Below are 26,102 nucleotides of genomic sequence, written 5' to 3'. Positions count from 1 at the left end.
TAAGATAGTGTGTACTGACTAGATATAATCTATAAGAATCTCTGAATGATCCTCTTATAGTTAAATTCACTTGCTGTTAATTAGCTCCCCTTTCTTCATGGAAATAAAGGAAGTATTCTTGAAATCCTGAGGGTAATTCTGCCAGTTAGCAAAGTAAACTTCTCAGAAATAGATATTGCAACTATTGTCAGTTTCTGTTTACAAGAACATGCAAACTTGGGCTTACAAACTATGGGCTTATAAACATCTGAGTTAATTATTCCTTTGAACATTAAAAGAGAATTATTAGGGCAGAGGATGTGGTTCAGTGCTTGCCTAGCATATACAAGGCCCAGAGTTCAATTCCTAGCACTGAAAAACAATAACAACTAAACAGAATTATTAAAAGATTAGAGGAAAAAATAGGGCTTCAAGATTCCTCTTTTCTACATTTCATCCTCAAAGTTAAAGGGACCTGGCCTGAAGATAGAAAGCTAAGTTTAAATGATAGAGATTATTTGCAATTTAAATCCTGAATTAACTAAGGTTTTAAAAATCTGTAAAGGAAATCGTCATTCTCAAAGAAATCTAGAGACAGGACAAAAGACTTTACATACAGACTTCAATTTACGTATATATGTATATATTTCTGTATACTGGGGATTGAACCCAGGGGTGATTTGTCTCTATGCTGTATCCTCAACCCTTTTTATTTTATTTTTAGATGGGGTATTGCTAAAACTGCCCAGGCTGGCCTTGAACTTGCAACTGTCCTGCTTCAGTCTCCCAAATAACTGGGATAACAGGCATGTGCCACTCACTGTGCAATTACTTTAAGTATCTTAAACTAAAACTTGTATTTATCAGAACTAAAATCTCTGTAGAAACATTAAGTTAGATCATTGGTTAAAAATAATTTCACAGAAAGATAAAGTAATAACAAACAGAGAAAAATAGGAGGGAAAACAACAAACGGATTAAAATTAAGATTGTCAAAGAAAATAAGTCAGCAGCACAGTTAGGGGGCCACCAAGGGTGCACTTCAATTCCTCCAACATGAACTGAACTGACAAATATCAAGTGATGCTGTCCCTTTTCTCTTCCCTAACAATGTGTCAGTCTCTCTAACAGAAACAAAGTTGCCAATTTTAAATCTACTACTACAGGTAAAACATTTTAGCTTACATTTAACAAAACTGGCTCTGAAAAATTAAGAGTAATAGCATCTGTAAACACCAATCAGCTTTTGCTTTTGTTTTCCTAGAAGACAGGAACACTAAACAGGAACTTTAAATATCTGCCCATGTGTGATGTGTGACGACCAAAAACAAACAAACAAAAAAAAACACCAAACAATTATTCAGGCTGTGTCTGAAAGTGCAAAAAGGGCAAAAACGAGAAAGACTGATATTTATGATAATAAAAATGCTTAAAATTAAATTCCCTTTCTAAATAAACGTTCACCTTTCTGAACTGTTGAGTTGTCAATGATGATTTTACCCAATTTACGATAGTGCTTAACACTGGATTATCTACACTATGAAAGTGACATTATAATTAACAACTAAAGAGGAAATGCTGCACTGAACCTAGGCAACAGTTAAAATAGTGCAGATAAAACATGACTTAAAATCATTCTTACTGCATTTTAGCATAATCTCCTATAAGCTACTAAAACTGTATTTAAATAAAATATCTCAGATGTTCATATCACACCACCCTGTTAATATTAAACATTTTCCCTCAGACTCCAGCAGTCAAATGTCTTGACTGCTTCAACTTCTTGTTCTTAGAAGCAAGATTATTCATAAGTGAAACCTGTCAAGTCCATGCTGCAACATGCATTATATTCTGCAGAACATAAATCCCCAACTCTGTACTTCCCCTGATGATTACAAAGTCTCAAAAGTTACCTGACGTTGTCATGATGAGGATTAGAAGTGGCGGCAGCAGACCCACCGCGCAACACAGGTCTACAGCAGGTTTTTGCGGGAGAAGGCACAAGACAGAGTCAGGAAACAGAGAAATGATAAAATAAAAGCAAAAACAAGACAGATAAATGTCAAATAAGATTATATTGTATGCTTTAATACAATATAATATCTCTCAAAAACTTAGAAAATCTTTGTTCATACATCCTCCATTTTATGATTTTCATAAATCTAATAGTTTTCAACTGACTGAAGAAACAAAGTAAAATAGCACCAACATAATTTTTTTTGGTGCTCATAATTTATGAAATTCAAGACAGAGGACCACTGTGTTTAAAAAATGCAATTATTTTCTTCTGACTGGGAAAAAAATCACTGGCAACTTTAAAAGATGTCAAGAACCTATTGTGGCACCTGCATGATCATGGTTGCTCATCAATATCAACAGTTCTACCTCAAAAACTGTGAATTTCCTCATTTCCCACAATTCCTTCCCTCCCACCTCATTAATTCTGACTCATGTCTGATGTGTCTGGCTTAAACCCTCAGCTCTCCAGAGTAAAAAATGCATGCCTCAGTTCCAGAGCTGAGAATATGGGAGACATGCTAGGGCACATGGCAGGAAATGCAAACAAATATGTGAGTCTGATCTTGAGACAACCAGGAGTAACATACAGGGCTGCTGGAAACAAGGACCAAGGTGCACTGGAAAACTTTGTGGGGCTTTATACATAGTCTCAGAACATATTTGAGTCCTAGAGGATAATTAATTTATCTAGACAAGCAGTAACCTTTCTAATATAATTTATTTGTTACAATCAAAAAACAAAAGCTCTACATGTCCACTGGTCAACTGCCCCCAAATAAGCAGCTATATTTACTAATCAGAGAAAGAAGAATGGGTTAGGGGATCCATGTAAAGATTTTAAGAATTATTAAATCCTGTTTTAGAATGTCTCATTTTTTTCTTTAACTAATTAGATATTTGCCTAAATGTAAGTATCAAGGCAATAATTATAGTAAATGTTTAATACCACTGTACAATTTTTTTTTTTCTGTAAGCTGGCACAGTTGAAGACTACAAATTACTATTTTCTGACAAGTCAATTTATGCTAGAAATATTTAATGTTTAACTTCTGTCCTAAAGTCACATGTTCTAAAGGCACTACTGGTGCTTTATAAAGTTTCTGGAGCCTAGAGGATACAGGATTCAGAACCTTTTAAAGGATATGTCTGACTTTTATATTGTTGGTTAAGAGACACTGAGGAATCACATATGCTTGAGACAGGTATTAGGTTCATCTTATCTTCCCATCAGATTTACTCTGTGATATTAGGAAGACTATCAATCAACTAATCTTAAATTACACAAATATGAGAATGGTTATTAAATGAAGCCACTGCTGTGTGCTTTTTAAAATATTTTAAAAATGTGTATTAATATGTTCAAATGGGTCTGCTGTATCCAACATAGTCCACCACAGAGATTTCCCTTTTATAATGCAGAGCCAGAAAATAATACAGTTACCTTTCACAACGTATTTCATTTTGTCTTCTCACACTGGCAATTGACACATATAATATAAAAGTAAATTAGACAGGTATTTGGTAAAGTTGCAAACTTCATTAAAGTACCACTTGCTACCATAAGTATGATTTAATACATAAAAAGAAATTTTTCAATGATATGTTTTGTAATTAAAGTGGCAAAAAGGAAGGAAATCCAAGGCTACCAAATTCCAGCATTAACCTGCATATTGACATTTTTGAGTAAATATATGGTCTGAATTGACAGATTATATGTTTCTTTGCTATGAAAATGTAAACTGCTATAGAAAATAAGTAGTTTTGAAAATGAGGAAGTATATATTTTTAAAGGAAAAATTACAAATAACATATCATATCCACTGTAACTCTGTGTTTCTAGGTCTTCTAAGTTATGGATTTATAGGGATACTTGTCAAAAATATAAACTATTCACATACTGGTTTCTTATTCTATTCACTCAAAACTAGTATAATTTGCTAAGAAAAAACTATAGCAATAACCAAGCTCCTCCTAAAAATAACATCTATCAGTATATAATGTTCTTACACATAAATATGGTTTTAAAAAATGATAATATTTTACATTGGAAAAGGACATATATAGTTGTAATAGACGTATTAACTAGATATGGACAATGTCTAACCCACAAAGCATGAAATCATAACAGCTTTTTAAATCCTGCTGCCAACTAAGCAAACTGTGCACAAGGCTTATCCTAAGTATTTTGATACATTTTCAATATATCACTTTTCCAAATGTATAGCACTGACCTATGTAAATGAACTTTTCTAACCTAGGATTTAACTTGGTTTTCATGTTGAACTTGTTTATCAATTAAGTTCTCATAAGCTGAGAAAAAAAGGTACAGTAAAAAAACCTTTTGACAGTGTCCCTTAAGATGCAAACCAAAAATAGCTCATGTTGAACAACTATGAAACTGCATTATTTTATGATAATAAACCAGGCAGAAAGCTTTTTTCTTCTGAAAAAGTTATAGCTTAAATTAACTATACTCAATGTGATGGCGTAAGACCAAAGATAAGATATTGCATTAGCAAAATAGCCAAGAGTAATAAAATAGAAAAGAAAACAAAATGATGCACAGGGCAAGGAACATAAAAGCATTTAAATTTTTATAAGCAGTATTATTTTACAACCATGCAAGAATATTATCCAAATTTCACATTCCTATTTTTTATATCTGAAAAATTATACTAGATACTTCTTATAGCAAAAATAAAAACTGATTTGTTACTTAAAATTCTGATCAAATCTTGTTCAACATTTAGATCATAAAAAATTTGAATATAACTTTGACAGACCCTTTCAGTAATGAAAACATGGATAAGATTAATGAGAGCCTAACTCGAGTTCCATGGTAAAAACTATTGGAATATATCCAGGAGTAAAGTATTACTACTATAATACCTTTCTCAATTAAAAAACATGTTTTAGGTAAATAAGATAATTTCTTCCCAGAAAAGGGATTTTTTAAAGTTACCAATTCATTACAAAATAAAATTTCACATAGAATTGTATATAGTTTTTCATTATGAAAGAATACAAGGTAAAATTTACATTAGTAAGATTTCTGATTTTGTATTGTTTGACCCTCAGGTAAATAATTTTTCCATTATGGAGAAAAAAAGCCCATATTTTTTCAAGTTCCATATAAATGCATTTGCACTGTGTACGTATTGGTGGAAGGAGGAACAAACAATCATACTGGGACTTTGTCATCTAGCTATTATTTAATCTAAACAGAATTTAGAATTTTTTTTTCTCATTAGATATTTTTACTATAATACCATTTGATGTGATACTGACTTAATAATCTGACCTCTTCTAAGAACCTATGTAAGGAAAAAAGTTAAGGAGAATATCTGGTAGAGAATAAATCTGTTTAGAGGAGAGATGTGAAAATAGTTTTTTGCAGATATTAGTTAAGGCCAGGTACTTTACCCTCTATATCTTTTGAGGCTCTCTTACCATAGTAAATAATTTGAAGTCAGTAGCTCTAAATCTTTAATAAAGGCAGGGAAGGGGACTATTCACAAGAATTCAGAAAGCCAGGCATTATTATACCTTTTTTTACCTTTTTTCAACAGATGAGGAAAAGGAGGCCCAGAGAAGATAAGCAATTTGTTCAAGGCCATGATGCAGCTATTTTGTGAGGTGGATCAAGAATAAATATGACTCTCTGAATCCATGCTTTTCTTTGGAACTTTGTGGCTGGCTTCTTACAGCTTCCAAATATTCTAAGATTTAGAAGCTTCAAAGAACTCTAAATGCTTGGGGGAAAATAAAAAAAAATGTATGTATACATATACATTCACAGTATACATAATTCTCCCACTGTGCCATGAGTTTGTCTCTATAAGCTCTTTATAGAGCACCTTGAAGTCCTTGAGTCCAAATGTATACCACTAGATTAGCCCTGCAAAGACTCGAAAAGTACCTAAATTCAATAATGATAAATAGTATGAATAATAATGACAAATAGTGCTCAAGAACTATGGAGAAGTTCCTGGGTATGTGTGAGTACAAAAGCAATCAATAAAAGCAAGCCAGAAGACACCTAAGGTTATTAAAAAAAAAAAAAAAAAAAATGGGTTTACTGGAAAAGCCAGCTTAATTTATTGAGAATTCTTCAAAATGCAAAAATTAATAGTTCAATAAAATGACAACAAAAATTCAGACACTGACTCTGAGAAATTACCAGTCACATGTTCGGAGTTGAAAGGAAACTGACTTTACCTTTCCCACACTAAGCCAAAAAAGCTTCTCCAATTTCACTTTTTAAAAAAACATTATGTAGTATTGTGGCAGGGATAAAAGTATTCGAAATGATTGCAAAAAAATGTTTGCATTTACAACTAACAATATATTATTAATGAGTTAACTTGGAGATGTTCAAAATAGCACTATGGAATTTTTAGTATGTAGTTAAGGGGAAAGGACAAAAAAACGACTGGTGGCTGTAATGCCATCTCAAACACGCTTTATTTACTCAATCATATTAGTTGCACAAGCAATTAAATAAAAAACTTACTAAAAGAAAACTAGTATGCTTCAGCAGTCCAACATCCCACAATCAATCCAACAGTAACCTTCAGCATATCCCCACATGGAATCAAGTACTTCAAATAAATTAGCAAAGCCTTTGAAAAAAAACATCATCACATATCCTGTTCTCAGGAACTAAATATTCTTTCTGACTGAACAAAATCTAATGTAATCTTATGAAATGTGAATTTTGGACAATAATTTGAAATTAAAAGAAAGCAAAGCAAGCCATTTCAAACCATTGCATCTTAGAGACTGAGAAGGTGCAAACATAAAAGACACCACAACTCACTAGATAAGGCACCAAAAAAATATGCAACAAAGCTGGCAAGTCACTGATGGCCAATCACCTGCGATTTTCATCCAGCACATCCAAGATCTGCTGGTAAGCCCTACGAGTAGAAGACTGGATAAGCGACAAAATGCCACGAGCAGAGGAAAGATTAGCTCCATCTTCAGGTAACATATGGGAAGGACAGACCCGAGCCTGTTGTGGCGATGGTGTCACACTGTTCACATAAGCATAGCAAACGAAGAGAAAAACACTCAAGTCAGATTTTTATAAAACTTCAGCTGAGCAGTTTTTAATCTTAGTTTTCTTGCCCCCCCTTTCTTCCCCACCCTTCACTTTCCCCCAAGAAACTAAACTAAAGTTTATAAACATTTTGTTTTCAAAAACCAACTGCAAAGTAGTACTTTTAGCTCTGCAACCCTAAACAATAATACAAAAAGTGGATATGAAAAATGCCTTTGGAGAGGGAAGAGAACCACAGCAATGAATGTACTTAATTCCTAGTGTCAGAGCAGTAGCATTCTTTATTTAATGTAGTATATTGTCCAATTCAATAAACCAAACCTCTAAGAAACAACACTGCAAACTTATGGATGATCAGAAGAATAGAATAGAGAATTCTGGTACACAGATGTCAAAATCCAAACACATGAATCAAAAGTGATTCCATAAAAATGCTATTTCAAACACATCACAAAAGCAACAAAGCAAGTTACATTCACAAGTAAATGAAATTAATTTAAAAGCTAAAGTCTTAGAAACTGAGACTTTTGAGTGTTTAATTATAATAAAGCATGTGCTCTCTAGTTAAATTACTAAAACAAAATTATTCCCAACTCTGAGAACAAAGTGAAAGAAGGAAGGATACTTCTTAAATCATCAAGATAGCTGATAACCATTTCTGGGCTTCTCAGTGACAGTAATCATAGCCATTCTTTAATTTGTGAGCAGATTCTTTCTTTTGGCTTCCTTGCCTGGGCTTCCTGACTGCTGACCACATTTGAATGAAGCAATTTGTAGAGTTCTAACCTAAACTCCTAAGATATTGTCAGTATTTTGAGAGAGCTTTTTAATATTCAAGTATAGTTTGCTATGTGAGGCATTTAACTGATATGTGGCCTTGGCATTTGACTCATTAAAATAAGAGGACTATAACACACCTGGATAACGGTCCAACATTCTCAATGTCAGTGCAAAACACATTAGGCTAAATTTAATCCTGTGTGTTTCATTTAAAAAGAATAAAAGCAGAGCAGATAGTGAACAACCAAAATAGAAAAATCTTTTGACTGTAACATTTTCTAATTTAACATGTATTGGCTTGGAAACCATAAAATAAGTGGGATAATTCTTGAAAGGATAGTTACTGTCATTTAATATTATTCTCAAATTTTAAAATTTTAATTTTACAAACGTGGAGAACAACTTTTAGTGTCTTGATGATCTAAAGAGAAATGTATAATAAAGATGAAAACTGTTTTCCAAAGACTACTTACAAAAAAAAGTTCCAAGTCATATCTTGGCACATTTGGAAATTAATCAGTCAAGGCTGATGCATCATGGGAATTAGATCTAATGGTATTAAGTGGTATTACGATAAATTCCAATTTTCAGATGCAGTCTCATGGCTACTAACCCTAAATGTCTGTCCAGAGAGAGACTGGCAATCTGTCTGTGCGTGTGTACATGCATCATGGGCCGTGGCATCTTAAAAGGATGCAAACAAACAAACGAACAAAAATAGCACATCTGGGATACAGAGACTAGAGTACTAGTATTGTACTCAGAATTCTTTTTAGGTAGCATAGTGAAAACCTGAAGCTCCTGCTATTTGTGAGAAATCAGACTGAGTTTATGTTTGAAAAGTATCACCAGAAGCAGGATTTAAAATGGCCAGTTCTACATCCACATAACTAAACAATCCATCTTATATTCTTTTTTGGGGAGTGGGGGTACCGGGGATTGAACTCAGAGGCACTTGACTACTGAGCCACATCCCCAGCACTATTTTGTATTTTATTTAGAGACAGGGTCTCATTGAGTTGCTTAGCACCTTGCCATTGCTGAGGCTGGCTTTGAACTCAGGATTCTCCTGTCTCAGCCTCCCAAGCTAATGGGATTACAGGCTTGCGCCACTGCGCCTGGCCGGTTTTATATTCTTGATAGAGCTGCCTGTGTACCTAGCTAAATTTTTAAGCTTTTAAAAAATTAATTAGTACTTTGAATTTTGAGGATGAAATCGACTACTTTGTTCATCATTCTGTATTAAAAAATTAGTTACATAGTAGTATAGTAAAGGATATAATAACCAATATTTAGAATTATAATCTTAAGGCAACTACATCAATGAACTAAATCCAAGTCTATGCATAGTGTTGGATGATTTTTGCCCACTAAAATTAAAAGTTATTTCTTTTGAGAGAAACCAGTTTGCTAGAAACAAACAATAAGGAATTACATATACATATACATATATATATATATATATATATATATATACATATATATATAAAATTTTAAAGTACAAGTATTTTCTCTACATACACAGAAAATGAGGTAGTTATCTTATAAAATAGTCAAGCATAGACTAACTTCAGATTAATGGCAAAAATGAACAGAAGGTTGGATTCTAGAACAATCTACAGGCACTTGTTAAATATCAAAGATTAATGTTAATATCACATTATCAGAGAAATCAACTAATAAAAATAAATTTAATTTTTTTAAAAGTCTAAAATCTCTTCCAATTTTAAGATTCTATTATCATATGAAATTGGAATATGATAATAAGCAGGGAAAAACCTTATATGATCCTCAATTGAACTTAAGAAAAAATATTTATGTAGAAAAAAGGATGAGATTAAGTATTTATCAATACTAGTAAAAGTATTTATTTCATCAAGACCAATGTAAAAAAAGTATTTGGATTTCTGGTTGTTTCTTCAAGGAAATTAAAGTTTCAAGAATTAGTAAGAAATAACTTTTCATTCATTTACATGGCAATCCTCCATAAACAGCAAAAACAGAATAGGAAGTATATTTTTAAACTGAAGTCTACTTTTGACAGAATGTGTACAGATTAAGTGCCCTTGATTATTTCCATCTACAGAGGAGCCAAGTGATTATAAATCAGAGATGAATAAAACTACCTTCATAATTCGAAATAATAGATAATTTAGCAATTCCTTTTTTCTTTTGCAAAGCTTTAATGAGAAGTCATCTCTTTATAAATAAATTTAAGAGCAAAAAATAAGAAGCCCTAAAAATTGTATCAGTCAATTGGAATATTCTTTACTGGTATCATCTGTGGAGGGAAACTGGGTTTAACTCTGTCCACTCATGTACCCAAGTCAAGGTTTAATGATTTTTGTTTGTTTGTTTTATTGCTAAGTAAACACAATGCAAAGGCACTGAGATTAAGCAAATATCACAATATTAGTAATTTAATAAAATTGCATTTGGATGAAAAACAATCCTAGTAATGTTACAAAAACAACAAAATCTCAATTTTAATTTTTTAAAAGGTATCAGGATAAGATAAAAGATTAGAAAATTTTGAAGAAAGCACTGAGGTTTACTCTATCACATGCTTACATAAAAATCTTATCATATAAGTGTTAAATAAATGATGCTAGTCAATGTCAGAACTAAAATTTAAATTTGCTTAGCATAACTATGTCATTATTAAAAGGTAAGTTTAAAGCTAAGTACCTCTTCCTATGGGTTTTTACAGGAATAATGTTTCTCAAACTGTGAGAGTAACCTTTTTGGTGAGGTGCTAGCCTTTTATAGATATTTATATAGGTAAATAGTAAAAAAAAAAACAAAAAAAAAAAAGGAGAGAAAATCCGGGCATGGTGGGACACACCCATAATCACAGCTACTTAAGAGACTGAAGCAAGAAGATTCCAAGTTCAAGAATAGTTTCAGCAACTTAGTGAGATCCTGTCTCAAAATAAAAAATAAAAAGAACTGGAGTGAAGCTCAGTGGTAAAGAGAGAGAGAATTTAATATATTTTTTTTAACTGAAACACAAATTCTATATTAATTTCTCTTGAAATTTGAAACAGAAAATTTTAATTTGCTATTGCTATCTATAAGATAATTTACTAGTCACCAGAAGCATAATAATAAAACCATAATAAGAGAAAAACTATTGGCCATTAGTGTGGTTTCTTTATTTCCTAAAGAACTATATTCACTGTTGAATTTTTGTACTGCACAACACCAAAATGTTTCCTCTCATGCGAGCACAGTCATTACCACACTTTATTCTGTCACACTTACAAAAAAAATGAGTTTAAGGATCTCACAAAATTCTTCCAAGAATAATTTAACAGATGGAATTAAAAATACACAAAGATGAGAAATTATATCCCATTTGATTCAAATGTATGATATGTCAAGATCATTGTACTGTCATGTGTAACTAATTAAAACAAATTAAAAAAATACACAAAGGCAGACAAACAACTTCAATAACAAACCTCAATAAAGAATCCATTCTCCTTCTGGGTCAAAATTAAACAAGAAAAGATAGTGTGCTAAAATTTAAAAAATTGGATTACTGAAACTGCTTAAGTTGAATCTACAGAATACTAATAGTCTAACCAAAGCAAAATAAAGAAAATAGAAAAAGGTGCTTTATCTTTATGCATTAATCATTCCATTTTCCTTTCACCAATACGTATAACCACATAAAACTTTCTCAATTGGTCTTTTTTTTTTTTTTTTTACTTAATAAAATGTATGATGACAGTTTGAGAAACCCTGAAAGAGAAGTACTTAAAAAGCCAAAGAAAAAGAGAATTATGGTAGTACATACCAATTACCTAGTAAAATAGATTAATTAATTAGTATTAACAGAAGCCTGAAAAATTAGAACAACTCCTACTTGTGAAAAGCAGAGCAGATAAAATCTTACGTGTATTCAGGTGCAGAAATCGATGCCTGGAACCTTGAAATTTTATTTCTCGGGGCAGAATCTGATCTGTGCCACCTTAAATAATAATTACGCTTCTTTCACATATTCAGCTTTCATAACACACAAAAAAAGCTAGAAATGATTCTACTGTCAGAATTCATTTTTGCCAATAGGTGACAATAATCAATCTTATTGCCTCTTTGAAGCAGTAAAAAAACAAAAGCCTATGCCCTTGCTCTTTCACTTTTAGATTCACAAAATAAAGTGGAAGCAGGCAAAGGTTCATGCATAATGATGCATAGTCTCCCACTACAAAGAAAAGATTTAAGTTGGTAAAGGCAGGAAGCTTTTAATAATTACTTTAATTGAGGTAACTATAGCTGTATTATATTAATTTTTTTCTTACCACATTAACAGCATTGAATATGTGATATGCTCATTATACAAAATTCCTAAAATTAGTGAGATATGAATCCTTAAAGACGAATATTATAAATTATAAAATTAACAATGGTAGGAGAAGAAAGGGCAAAGTTTCATTATTAACATAAAGAGTTAAATATCTTACTACTAACATGGCAACATGTATAACAACTATAACAAAAAGTATGGTTAAATAATATCAAGTGTTTCACTGTGAAATATATAAAAATTTCACGTTACTTTCACTGTCAAAAATGGGATTTTCAAAACAAAATTTTTAGTTTTGTTAAACAACTAGAAAGTGGCATCAAAGCTATTTAAAGTGAAAATTAAAAATGAACACTATTAATCTTTTTATGTTATAGGAACTTGTCAAAGTAATTAAGGTCCTAAGTAGTAAATCACATCTTTATATAGTAAGAAAGTTTACTAGAAACTTTGCTACCTTAAAAAAAAAAAAAAAACAGAAAATAACCTAAGACTTTAGGTGTGTTTAATCTAACTTAGCCATAAACTACGTAGCTTTTAATTATTTGTTTGCTATATTAGGAAATATTCTAGGAAAATATGGATCTTATGAACTTGTTGCATCATATCTGCCAACCAGATACCTTCCAGGAAAGATAAAATTAATCATAGATACTTTCATATTAATAATAGTTGAACCTTTTAGATACCTAAAGGAGATACATTTGTTTTTAACTCTCTTTTTATATAACCCTACAGAATAACAACTTTGTTAAAGGGCATTTGAGACTCTTAAGGAATCAGAGCAGTTATAATTCTCTCTTGAACCTAACATAAGAGAAAGGAATTTCAATGAAGCAAGCAGATAATTTACACTTAAGTTGGAATTTCAGTGATTGGATTCGTACATAAGACTTCTTTCAAAGCAAGGATAAAAACACATGAAAAACATTTTCTTTCCAACTTGAATATTAAGCTCCTACCCTCATCAAAGTCCCTCTGGACACCACACTCTTTAGTCAAGTACAAACTAGAACTTACTGTTTTGATATAAATAGTATAATTGTATTGTGCTCTACTTATTTTGTATACAAAATTAAATGTTTTGCTTTTATCTAGATTTTCAAGTTTCCAGAAAAGATCTAATACCACCTGATTCTTTCATAGTTCTCAGAGAAGCTAATATTATGGTTGATAACACATTTGGTCCTGATGAATTCATGGAAACTGATCAAAAATTAATGAGGAAGAATATTAATTTGTATAAATAATCTAAATGATCTTACTAGTGTAAGATTTAAAATTCTGACCAGTTTTCAAAGGATATTTTACTTGTAAAAATCAGTTAATTACAACAAAACAATAAAAAGCATTTTCCTAATCTGCAACATCTTAGAGTAGTTTTAAAATCATGATGTGATAACATAACCAAATAAGAAAGAAGAATTTAAGCAAATAGTTCTTTAAACAAGATCTCTGTATTTTTTTTTTCTTTTTAATGAAAGGGACCTATCAATTTAAGAATCAGCAGGTAGAAAGCTAAACACCAAACACTATTCCTGGAAAGGTATGCAAAATTCTACTTATCTATCCTGCAGTTTGCCACAGCTCAGCTCACTAGACAGAGCTGAAAATGGCTGACTTACAATCATGATATCAATAACTTGAAAATAAAGACATTCTATTCTGTTTTATTTTTCAGTGTATATGATAAACATTTTTAAAGACTGTTTATAACTGAGCACTTATGTTCATCAATTAAATATACTTTATAGAATTCCCAAATAAGCCAATCATACTCACAAAAGAGTATCAGTCACACATAGAAGATAATGTTACTGAAAAATTCATACAACTAACAAAATGGTCAGATTTAAGGCTATAAAAAGTACTGCAAAAATACAAAATTGATGTAAATGTAAAACAGATTCCAAAATTATGGGAAATAACTATTTAGAAAAAGATGCATATAGACAATAAACTGAGAAAACTTACAAACATGATACAATGTGTAGCGGTTCTACTCACATGGAATCGTTTCTGACCAGCTGTCCATTTTGGCGAACAGCATTTTCACTCATAGAGCGCTCTCTTTTTAGCCTGCCAACTGCACGGATCTGTTAAGGCACAAAGGGAAGAGGACAGAAAATATTCTTAGTAGCTGCTCAGCATCAAAAGAATCTTAATCCAGGGTTATTCATATAAATTACAAGGAACCAAGGAAAAGCAACCAAGAATTACTGCCAGACATGTATATTGTTTAAAATGGCATAGTGCTATGTAATCTTCCCATACACTTTAAGTCGCCTAATGCGATACAAAATAAATGCTGCACAAAGAGATGTTATGCTGTACTGCTCAGAGAAGAAAGAAAAAAATCTATAGTTTTCAATACAGACACAACCACTGTAGGTTTAACTACATAGTATATGAAATGAATACTGCTCAACAATAGATACTGGAGAAAGACTGAGGGAGGGTCTGTGAAAAAAATAACATCTGAAAACAGAAGAGTCCATTTGAAGCCTATTGCAAAAGTATGTTATAGTTAAGCCCCAAATCAAAATTACTTGTAGGCAATTGTAAGCAAAATTTAACAACTCCACAACCAGGTGCATTTATTCATGCACCGTAAGGATGGATAAGAAGACGAGAGACTTGCTTTCTTTCTAGTTATTACAGGGCCCTCTTGAGTATTCATGGAATGCCGGCGGAGTCTGCAATTGTTTCAGGCTCTGTTGCATAGCTGAGTGACTCCCTATACTTCAGATCAGATATGGTATTTAGCTTCACCTCCTCAGGGTTCATGTCAATAAGGCACTAATAAGTAGGGAACAAGACCCTTACAGTAGGATTACCGAGTCTATAGCTTTTGTGTTATCCTTCAGCTTCTATAACCATGGCTTTCTAAGTGTAATTGGTGATGAAGTTGGCTCTAGCTGGGTAATATTTCTCCTAGTCCCAGAGTTCTGGCTTCACACTTTGTATAGTAGAATTTGATCATTTGACATGGCTCGGAGATAAGTTTCTTCTCTGAAGAAAACATTCATTGCCTTTGCTCTTTTCTTCCAAAATCAGGTAAAGTTTATTCAGACCAACTGGTTTGCTCCTTCCAGATTGCCTTTGATTAACTAATATTTCTTAGGCACATTTGGGGTTTGGTGCTTTTCTAAAGATTTATTACAGAAATGGATAGCATTCTAGTACTTCTCTTCTTTGAAGCAGGAATTGTGAATTTTGGCAAAAACTTCTTACAACTCATCCTTTACAGTCTGTTTTCTCTTCCTACTTCAAAGAACTTTCATAAAGCTCTGACATTTACCTATAGCTGATCTTTACAAAGCATACTGCTGCTTGACTGAAAGGAGATGTTGCTGAATCCAAATCTTTGCCTTGGTCACACTCCTCACAGCTGTCAAATCTTCTCAGAAGTATCATTTCCCAATTATTTTTCTATGTACTGTTCTCTTCTTGTACTCTGGAAGATCTCCCACTGACTTCAGCTAAAGGGTTTTAAGCCCTTCATGTAGACTCACTTGGATTCTTTAAGCCAGTTTAGGAAATTAGGTGCATTTGATTTCTACAATTTTTTTTCCTTGAGTCAGTCATATTTTCTTTCTCATTCATTTGTTCAGAGATAAGGTCTCACTATGTTGTCCAGGCAGGCCTCAGCCTCTCAGGGTTAACTGAGATTACAAATATGCACTACCACATTCAACTCATTAGCTAGGCTTTTGAACAACAATTTTAAATTATTTCTCATAAGTCTTTCCCCAGTAGTCTCCTTTCTTGACATAGGACAGTAGCTTTCAGTTAAGGGTAATTCTGACCTGTAGAGAATATCTGGCAATGTCTGCAGATATTTTTTTCTTAATTGTGGTAAAATACACATAACATACAATTCCCAGTTTAACCATTTTTAAGTGTATAATTCAGTGCCATTTAGCATGATCACTATGTTGTACATTACCACTATCTAGTTCAAGAGCATTTTCATTATCACAAAAGGAAACCCCATCCAGATTATACAGTCATTCTTAATTCCTCTCTCTCTTTCAATCTTTTGGCAATCATTAATCTGCTTTCCATCTCTATAGATTTGCCTATTCTGAATATTTCACACAAGTAGAATATACATGGCCTTTTCTATCTGGCTTCTTAACCTTCGCATGTTTTCAAAGTTGATTCATGTTATACCAGGTATCAGTACTCCATTCCTTTTTACCAGTTAATAGTCATTCTCTGAATATTACACATTTTATTAATCCATTCATTAGTTGATGGAAATTTGATCTGTTTCTATATTTTAGTTGCTGGAGATACTTTTTATTGTCATGATTTTGAGGATGCTACTAGCATCTTACAGGCAGACATCAGGAATGTAATTAAACATTCCACAATGCAAAGGACAGCCCTCACTGTCAAGTTTTCCAATTCAAGATGTCAATAGAGAAACCCTGGCATCTCTTAGGGAATGATTACTATAGAGCAAATGGTTCTGAGGATGTCACTTTATACACTGAATGAATCATCAATGTCATCAGCTTGCAGAGCCTACTGCCTTTTTATTTTAATCCATATCTAACAGCTGTAAGAACTCTGGCTCCCTCCCCCATTCATTGGTTGATTACCTCCTGACAGCTACCTGACCCTTCTAAAAACTTGGAAGTACAGACTACCGTCAAAGCTTTTCAGTAGGCAGCTAGTACTACTCTCAGAAACTCTTTCAGGACTTGGATCCTGCTATAGGATGTTTACTCTTTTATAACAATAATGTCTATACACACTGAGTTTTAACATGAATTTTCACAACAATCTTATGCACTGGCATTATTTTTATCTTCAGAAAGATCAAAAGAAAAACAAAACCTGTCAAATAACAAATAAAGCAACTCTCTCCTGTTAGAATCCTTATTCCAAGACAGTATTTCTCACAGTTTTAACTTCCAATGGAAACTCTGGGGAGCTGGAAAGTAGACCCCTAACTGGGGGCATTCTGTGGCACTTTTTGCTTTGTGTAGCCATCTTTATAATCTTTATCATTTTTTTTTAATAAAGAACTTTATATCTTCTGTGTGTCGATGTTTTCCCTTACAGCATTATCCTTCAGTGACTAGGTATTTTAGTCAGCTTTTTTGCTCCTGTGACTATCTGACCAGGACAATTTTAGGGGAGGAAAAGTCTATTTGAGGGCTCACGGTTTCAGAGGTCTTAGACCATAGAAGGCTGGCTTGTGGTTAAGGCAGAACATCTTGGCAGAAGAGTGTGGCAGAGGGAAGCAGCACACACGATGATCAGGAAGCAGAGAGAGAAGTCTCCACTTGTTAGATACAAATATATACCCCAAAGCCATGCTCCCAATTCCCACCTCCTTCAGCCATACCCTACCACTTCAATTAATACTTAGTCGATCCCTTTCAGGGGATTAAATCACTGATTGGGTTAAGACTCTTACAACCCCATCATTTCTCCTCTGAACCTTCTTGCATTGTCTCACGTGAGCTTTTTGGGAACATCTCACATTTAAACCATAACACCAGGCAAATAGTAAATTTTTTGAGAACAGGAGCTATCTGTCATTCACTCCTGTACTATATTCAGGTCTTATATATAGAAGCTCAAAAAATGATTGTTCAATAAAAAAAATTTACAAGTACCTTGGTGCCTTTCTGTCATGTAAAGAATCAAATTTAGTGCTTTCACTAAGCATATCTAGAATGTACAATTTGGCACCTAAGAGTATATTATCTCAAGTACTTCAGCAGGAACTTTAAACCTAAAAATAAGCAAAACCTAATAGTAGGAAATTGCATTACCCTAGTTTATATGAGTGCTTAACCCCCTTTGGAATGGACTGCACGAAAAATGAAAGCAGAGAAAGGCAGGACCAATTTAAAAAAATGCTTGCGCATGATCTTTGTTTTTGTTTTTTGTAGTACCAGGGATTGAACTCAGGGCACTTTACCACTGAGCCATATCCCAGTTCTTTTTATTTTTTATTTTGAGATGGGGTCTTGCTAAGTTGCCACAACTGGCTTTGAACTCGTAATTCTCTTGTTTTGGCCTCCTGAGTTGCTAGAATTACAGGCATGTGCCACTGCATCTGGCTGATATTACTGTCCTGTACAAGCCTCATGACATCACATCAGAAGTTCAGAAGCTATAATGAAAAATATGCAACTAAATCATCAAGAAGTTTAAAAAAAAAAAAAAACTGGTCCTGAGTTAATAGCAGAGGCAAAACTTGAGCTTTACTGCTAAAAACTAGTTAATTCATACTGTTATGCTTAGTCAATAAGGGTACTAATGTTATATGCGGTACTGTAGCTAACTCAGTAGAAACATTTCATCAATTATCAAGAATGGGGAAGGTCAAGGGAAAAAGAGCTTGTACCAGGTGCAGTGGCCCAGTCCTATAATCCCAACTACTTAGAAGACTGAGGCAGGAGCATTGCAAGTTGTGGCCAGCATCACCAACATAGTGAGATCCTGTCTTGAGATAAAATTTAAAAAGGGAAGGATGTGGTTCAATGGTAGAACATCCCTGGGTTCAATTCCTAGTACTGTAAAAAGAGAAAGACAGAAAAAAAAAGAGTTTCCTTAGCTCCGTCTGTCAGACTTTATAAACTTTGAGTTTATAAAAAGAGATGTATTAATTTTTCCTACTGTAAAACTCTCCAACTTTCTCTGTATTAATATATAACATCTAGTCATAAAAGTTCTTCTTTCAAGTCTACATGAATATTAATAATATTTCCCACAAGATTTTAATTTTCCTGATGCATATTTAAAAAAATTATAGCATAATATTTGGAGAATTTACAAATCAGAATTGACAGTAGCAGTGTACCACATGGAAAGATGTAATGATACGATACATAGCCTCTTAATTTCTCCTTAACTTTTACTTTTGTTTATATTCTTTCAAATTCAATTGATACTAAAACTCTACTCACTTCTTCATTTTGAGGTGTTGGAGATCTTTCTAAATCCAGAAAATCTAGTGGTCTTTCACTTAGTGTAAGTACACGAGGTGGTGTTGTTAGTGCCAGAGGCTTAAAGGGAGTTGACTGAATAAGGTCAAGATCTGCTGGTCTTGAAAATGAAATGTCTTCATTATTTCCTAAGATGAAGAAAAGAAAAAAAAAAAAAAAAAAGAAGAGGGTAGGTTTAAATATATTTACTTTGTATCATTTTTGTATTATAACATACTCAATAGCATTAGTTTCTTTATAACTACACTTTCACTGTAAGTTTAATATTTCACTATTATTTAGTATTGTGACACAGAAATTTATAAAGAAATTATGCAGTATATACATGATTAAAAAAACTAGTATCCAGATATGTACAGAAATTTTTATAAAACTCAATTTTTCCAATTGGCAAAACATCTGAATAAATGCTTCAAAAGGAGATATATGAGTGACCAAAAACACTTGAGCAGATGTTCAAAATTATTAATCATCAGGGAAATAATAATTAAAATCAAAAGGTAATGCTATTACACACCCCTTCAAATGACTAAAATTAAAGAGACTGACAAATATGAACTTTTAGCAAGAATGTGGAACAACTTCAACACTCATATCACTGATGAGACAATAATTTGGAAAATAGACTGCCAGCATTTGAAAGAGTTAAATATAACTTATAACCCAGCAATTTCATTTCTAAAGATATGAAGACATATGTTCTCAAAAAGACATGTACATGAATATTCATAGCAGCTTTATTCCTAAAAGCTCCCAAAAGGAAACAACTCAAATGTCCAACAGATGAATAGATAATTTATGATTTATTTACATACTAGAATATTGTTCAGTAATAAAATGGAATGAACAATTAATATATGCAACCATATGGAAGAATCTCAGAAACACTGCACAAGCAAAAGGAGCCAGACAAAGCAGTATATATTATATTCCATATATATGAAACTCTAGGGAAGATAAATCTAGTCTCTGGTTATAGAAAGAAATTTTAGTTGACTTGAGTTGAGGCCTAGGGAATGATGGAGAAGAAGCACAAGGGAATCTTTTTGGGTAACAAAAATGGTCATATCAACTGTGGTAGTTACATGGTTACAAGTTTATCAAAAATCATCAGTTGTACACCTAAAAATGTATACATACTATCCATGTAAAATCTCAGTAATTTGTCAAAATACTTTTGAAATTGCTTGAAATTCAAGCAGTTATAATGAGTAGAAATTTTTTAAAACAAAGTTGTATTTCCCAAACCCTTTTCTAAATAATATTTTAAAACCCCAAAAGGTTTCACAAAAATATGTAAAACAGATTATAAGGCAACTTTCTAAACAAACGTGAAATACCTGCTACAACAATCCTCTCTGGAACTTGCATTATCACACTAGCATTTGGAACTCCTTCTTGAAATCCTTGTTCCAGGTCAGCATTTGGTGGTGCTACTTTTAGTTTTTCAGGGACCCTCATTCGCTGACTAATACCTTCGGTATATTCCATTTCATACTGAATTCGACTAATTTCTGCCATCTCAGCAGCAGTGGGTGAAGGAAATGCTGCCCCACTTACCCTGTGGAAGGAAAATTTTAAGACCAGGATGACTAAGTATTAGAATTCCAGTCCTCTATTCTGTCTTATCAGAAGACAATACCTTATAATAAAGCAAAAGGAAACATCTCATTTTTGAGCATTGAATACATACACAAAAAAAAAAAAAGATTAAAGATAATATTTTCCTCAACACAATGTCTTCACCTAATAGCTGAAATTGCACCTTGAAGATATTGCTTGCTCAGGAACAAATTTTTAAAATTATTGTATAACCGCAACACATACATAAGAAAATACATACTCTTCCTCTGCAAAAACAGAAATGCATAATGCTTATAACTTAATAATGCCTGAAATAAATTTTAAATTAAAAATTCCTTATCAGGGGGCCAGGAATGTAGCTCAGTGGTAAAGCGCTTGCCAAACATGCATGAGACCCTGGGTTTTATCTCCAGCACTGCAAACAAAATAAAACAACAAATAAACAAAAACCCTGAACAATTATTTAAGAGAAAGCTGTTTGACTTTATATAAATTAGAAATTGCTGTCACGCATGCAAAAACAAAAGCTTTTAATGATGAAAACCAGACCCAAAAGGTGAATAATGTTAATGCTGAATTTACTGAAAAGATGTGGCCCCCTGAAAATCACAAAATACAAATTAAAACCTCTCCTATTGAACATATATCTGATGATTGAGATGCAATGAATAGCAAGTAGACAATATTAATAAACCCTTAAAGTATACATTCATTTTTTTGAGGGATTAAAAGAATCGCATTATTTATTTTTATATTTGTTTGTTTGAGTACTGGGATTGAACCCAGGGGCACTAAATCAGTGAGCCACATTCCCAACCCTTTTTATTTTTTTTTTTGGAGACAGAGACTCACTAAGTTGCTTCAGGCCTTCCTAAATTGCTGAAGCTGGCTTCAACTTGCAATCTTCCTGCCTTTACCTCCCAAGTCACTGAGATTACAGGTGTGAGCCAGCATGCCTGGCTATTTATATGTGTATTCTTCAAAAGCATGAAATATCTTTGGGGAAAAGACAGTACAAATGCATTACTTAGCCTTCTAAATCAGAGAAGGATACATGATTCCAGGGAAATGCCATAGAGAGAATATTGTCCTAACGTACAAAAAGCTGATAAAAGCATAAAAGTGCATGATTAGCCTATGGCAAACAGCTTTTAAGGCACTGTCTTTCAAACTTTAATACTAACTCAACTGAAAAAAATTTCACTGACCTTCCTAGTGGTGTGTCACTGCTTGATCTTTTACTCATTTTAATACAGTAAATACACATCTACAATAGCTATTAAAATACTGCTACCCTGTAGTTCAGTTTACTTTACACAACAATTCCCCTACAGATCTGAACTTTTTTTGGAGGTGTACATAACAACACGGACACTGCTTTTCCAGCTGTAAAAAAGAAAGAATAAAAATCAGTATTTTGACAATTCATTTCATAAGAAAACTATGAATAAAAGTGAATATATACTCAACATTACTTTTGGACTTGAAAATGACTTGGAATAGAGCTAAGAAATCACTTTTGAAATCTTTCTTCAAGAGTTATTCTGTATCTCAAAAATTATAATAAAGATAATTTTATCATTCTTTTAAGCATAGACATTATGTTGCAATTTTGCAAGCAGGATAAAGAAAAACTGTACTGATGATACAGATTTGGTATTAAATTAGAAAAAAAAATCAACACTGCTATAAAGCTCCTTTAATCATTATATTCCAAAGGAGAAAAAAAACCTTTAATTTTTTAGACAAAACACAAATGAAGAAATCATAAAGAGAATGCAAAGGATAATAATAAATGTATTAGAGGTAGCCTAAAATTTGATGTATATGTATATAATGGCTTTCTTAAAGGCATATAAATTTCAAAAACCAAATTACACTAAGCTTTTAGTAAATGATATTATATAAGTCCAGATCAATAAGCAATTAAAGACAGTATAAACGTCTTCACCATAGCTGGGATATTTCTTAAACTCCATATCACAGATGTACTCTACATCTTAAATTCCATCTAACTGAGACACTCAAGAGAGTTCTCAGAAGTTGCTTAGTGTGCTGAGCCTTGACAACTGGTTTCATTATGAATGCTAACTTAGCTTCTTTTGTTCTTTACCAAAATGTCTAAATTCTAAGGATTGGGCATACAGAGTTTCAAGCTAAGAAAATAAGCCAAAGAGAAAATTTTACTCACAAATGTGTACAAACTACTGCTTGCTGTTTGGTACTATCTGCTTCTGTGCTTCATATTAAATCCTTCAACTTGCTTCACTGTGCACGTGCTGGAGTTAGAGCCACTTTTGTTCCTGGGAAAGAAAAACAGGAGTTAATTGAGAAACTAGAGGATAATAATATTAATTGGAAATTCCAATTTCCAACTGGAAATTCTCCAAATGACAAAAGTCATAAAGATATACAACTTTAGACTAAGAAATGAATAAAAGAATAAAGAAAGAGCCAGGCATGGTGGTGCACTCCTTAATCCCTGAGGCTCAGGAGGCTGTGGCAGGAGGATCTTGAGTTTAAAGCCAGTCTCAGCAACTTAGCAAGGCACTAAGAACTCAGTGAGACCCTGTCTCTAAGTAAAATACAAAAAAGGGCTGGGGATGTGGCTCAGTAGTTAAGCGCCCCTGGATTCACTCTCCAGTATCCTCCTCAAACAAATAAAGAAAAAAAAATAAGCTTACCACCAATTTTAGTCCCACAGGCAGTACCCTATGATTATTCTTCAAGTAAGACATCTCTATCATTGTTTCTTATTTGTAGTTAGAAAAATATGACAGAGAAAATATATTTAAATTAATAATATTATACGTATATTTATATGTGCATAAGAAATAAATTTCCATTCACTTAAAATGTTTTTAAAATGGAATCAGTAATAAATGTACATGGCAATGTACATAAGAACATATGGAGAAAATAAAGTGTTCCAATAAATCTTGTCTTCAACCACTCAGGTCTCCAAAGGCAACCTCTACTAGTTTGGTGCATTGTTCTAGATGAGATACTCTTCAAATTCTTAAAGTCTATCTGAAGCATAGTGAAAGCTTATATTCAGAAATAACACTGAAAAGACATATCCCAAAACAATATCAGCTTTGGGATATTATAAATTGAATTTTTATAATAATAAACAATGGACATCAATTGTTAGAAACACATCATTTCTTTGAAATGTGCTGGTCTCCACATTCTCTTCACTGCATTTCAGTCTTCTTATTAACTTTGCACTAGAACGTCTCAAGGGTCTCAACATTTCATTCCACAGTAGCATCATTTCTTATGAGAATCTCTGAGTTTGTAAAGAATCATGGACTTAGAACAAACACATAGGTAGACAGTGAAAAAACAACTTCTGGAGAAATCCAAAATCTTCTGTACTTGAACTACTTAAATTTAAAAGCAAATAAAACTTTTGCACTGATTTAATATTGCTGTCTCAATCACTGTGTTTTCTGCTTAAATAAAACAGATAAGAATTTGATTATTTTTCTCCCTCATTGGACAGGGCACTTTGAGCAAAATCTTTTAGCAATAAATAAACTTCTCATTTGGGGTTAATATATTAATTCCAGAAGTTTTGTCACTTAGCATCTACTAGGCAACAAGCACATGATTCTAATATAGCTAATGAAACAAAAATCTCCCTCAGAATCAAAGATAATTTCAAACTTCATGTCCCCTGCCCCCTGCATTCACACAGTAGATTTACTTTTGGCTGCACTTAATTTCTTCAACTTGACTTAAAAATATTTAAAGAAAGGTTTAGATATCTACCTTAAACCACAGACTTTATGTACACACATAAATACATGTAACAAAAATATAACTATTAAAACAAACCCTCATCTATATTAGCATCTAGAGTCAAGTTATAAACCACTGGTAGAAAAATGTACCAATTTGGAGACACAATGATTCAAGCCCAATTTCTCAGTTTCTAATCAGAACACTGGACACCATAAAGTCTAGAAAATCACAGAAACAACTTGAGTTAATTGTGGCAGTAGAAATTTATATAATTCTACAATTACAAACAAACAAAAACCCCAAACCAATTCTTTAACAGATATTGTGTGGACTTGGTTCAAGGTTTTTATCTAGGTCACCCTGTTTGGGTTCTCTTTCTAAGCAATTATGGTGTATCAGAAAAAAAAAATTGTTGAGATCCAGGGTTAACTTCATTTTTTAAAGAAAAGTCACAGAACACTTTGAGAAAGATCTATTAGGCACAGAAAATTTCAACACCAGAAGGGAAAGTAGCGTAATTCTAAGATGAGATAGCCCTATCAGACAGGGAGACAACACACAACTTCCTTTGGAAAGAAAAACAGCCTATGAATCCACAAGACTCGGAAACCAAAAAGATGGCAGGTTCCCCCAATTTAATTGCACGGACAGACTAAGTACTAAGTGCAATTTAAATCGTCCTAATTTCCCTAAGGGTTTTTCTTGTGGGATTTCATTAGCCAAGAGGATTGATGCAGAAATGTCTTCCTCCCAGGGAGAGAAAACATTCCCTATCACTAACTGGTTCGATATTTGGCATAAGCTTTGTTCATCTTCTGCAATAAAAGGACACCACCACTTTAGAACGAGCGCTCTTCCCTCTGCCTAGTTGGGGGTTATCTTTGGCCCCAGAAGGGGGACTCCTGCAGGAAGGACCTTCTCCAGCAGCCCCTGCTTCTGCGCTCCCGGGGGCCTGCGAGGCGCAACGCCGGCATCCCCGCCCCGGAGCAAGGATGCTCACAGAGCCGCAGGGCCTTCCCAGGGACGCACGGCCACCCGCGGACGCCACTGCCTGGGCTTCCAACCGGCCCTTCTTTCCGAACCGTATTTTCCACAAAACCCAACAAAAAGCCACTTTAAACACCGCGGGCTCAAGGTCAAACCGGGCTCGCAAGCCTCTCCCCGGCTTCCCAAGCCCGCTCAGGTTCCATGCAGTCAAATCCGAACTTCTGCACACACCGGGGCGCTGACTGGGAAGGCCAGGAGGCGGGCCCGACAGCGGCAGGACCCGCCGCTCCGCCGCCGCGCTCTCCTCCGCTCCTCGGAATCCGAGGGCGACAAGATGCTGAGGAGGAAAGGCCTGGGGACTTGATTGCTGCCGGGGCGACATCTCAGGCGGGTTGGGCCATCGCGGGCTCTCGGTCGACCGGAGGGTCACTGCCGCAGCGCTAGGCCCGGAGGACGGCTCCGGTGGGAGTCCCAGATCGGGAAGACGTCAGCACTCACCCCTGGGCCCGCTGGAGAGTCCCAGAGAGGGCCGCGGCCCGCCGGCTCCCGGGGCGCTCGGGTGAGCAGTCTCAGAGGCCGTTGGCCGAGCGCACTGAGGCGCTGGGGCAAAGCACCGGCCAAGCGGCCCTCAGCGGGCCAGCAGAGACGCGAGAAC

General features: G+C 33.9%; 1 protein-coding gene across 11 annotated transcripts in view; it reads right to left on the bottom strand.

Annotated features, from left to right (window-relative positions):
* Mff (mitochondrial fission factor) overlaps positions 1 to 26,083 on the bottom strand; it is a 31,729-nt gene extending 5,646 nt beyond the window's left edge. The window contains exons 1-10 of one of the 11 annotated variants that reach the window (XM_046439827.2): positions 25,946 to 26,083; positions 22,902 to 23,013; positions 21,919 to 22,096; positions 20,467 to 20,687; positions 19,088 to 19,254; positions 14,160 to 14,248; positions 11,742 to 11,816; positions 6,876 to 7,034; positions 3,440 to 3,472; positions 1,893 to 1,952 (exon numbers count right to left, since the gene is read on the bottom strand). In XM_046439827.2, coding sequence (XP_046295783.1) covers positions 1,893 to 1,952; positions 3,440 to 3,472; positions 6,876 to 7,034; positions 11,742 to 11,816; positions 14,160 to 14,248; positions 19,088 to 19,254; positions 20,467 to 20,687; positions 21,919 to 21,977 — 863 coding nt within the window. In that variant the 5' untranslated portion in view covers positions 21,978 to 22,096; positions 22,902 to 23,013; positions 25,946 to 26,083. Of the gene's footprint in view, positions 1 to 1,892; positions 1,953 to 3,439; positions 3,473 to 6,875; positions 7,035 to 11,741; positions 11,817 to 14,159; positions 14,249 to 19,087; positions 19,255 to 20,466; positions 20,688 to 21,918; positions 22,097 to 22,901; positions 23,014 to 25,678; positions 25,817 to 25,945 lie in introns of those variants that run through there. The other 10 variants (XM_046439828.2, XM_046439829.2, XM_046439833.2 and 7 more) reach the window with 10 other exon arrangements.
* Positions 26,084 to 26,102: the final 19 nt, after the last annotated feature.

Source organism: Marmota monax, unplaced genomic scaffold (genome assembly GCF_021218885.2).
Source record: "Marmota monax isolate L192 unplaced genomic scaffold, Marmota_monax_Labrador192_F-V1.1 WCK01_AAM20220418_F8-fsc00041, whole genome shotgun sequence".
NCBI classification, from domain to species: Eukaryota; Metazoa; Chordata; class Mammalia; order Rodentia; family Sciuridae; genus Marmota; species Marmota monax.
This window is presented reverse-complemented; position numbering and strand designations above follow the sequence as displayed.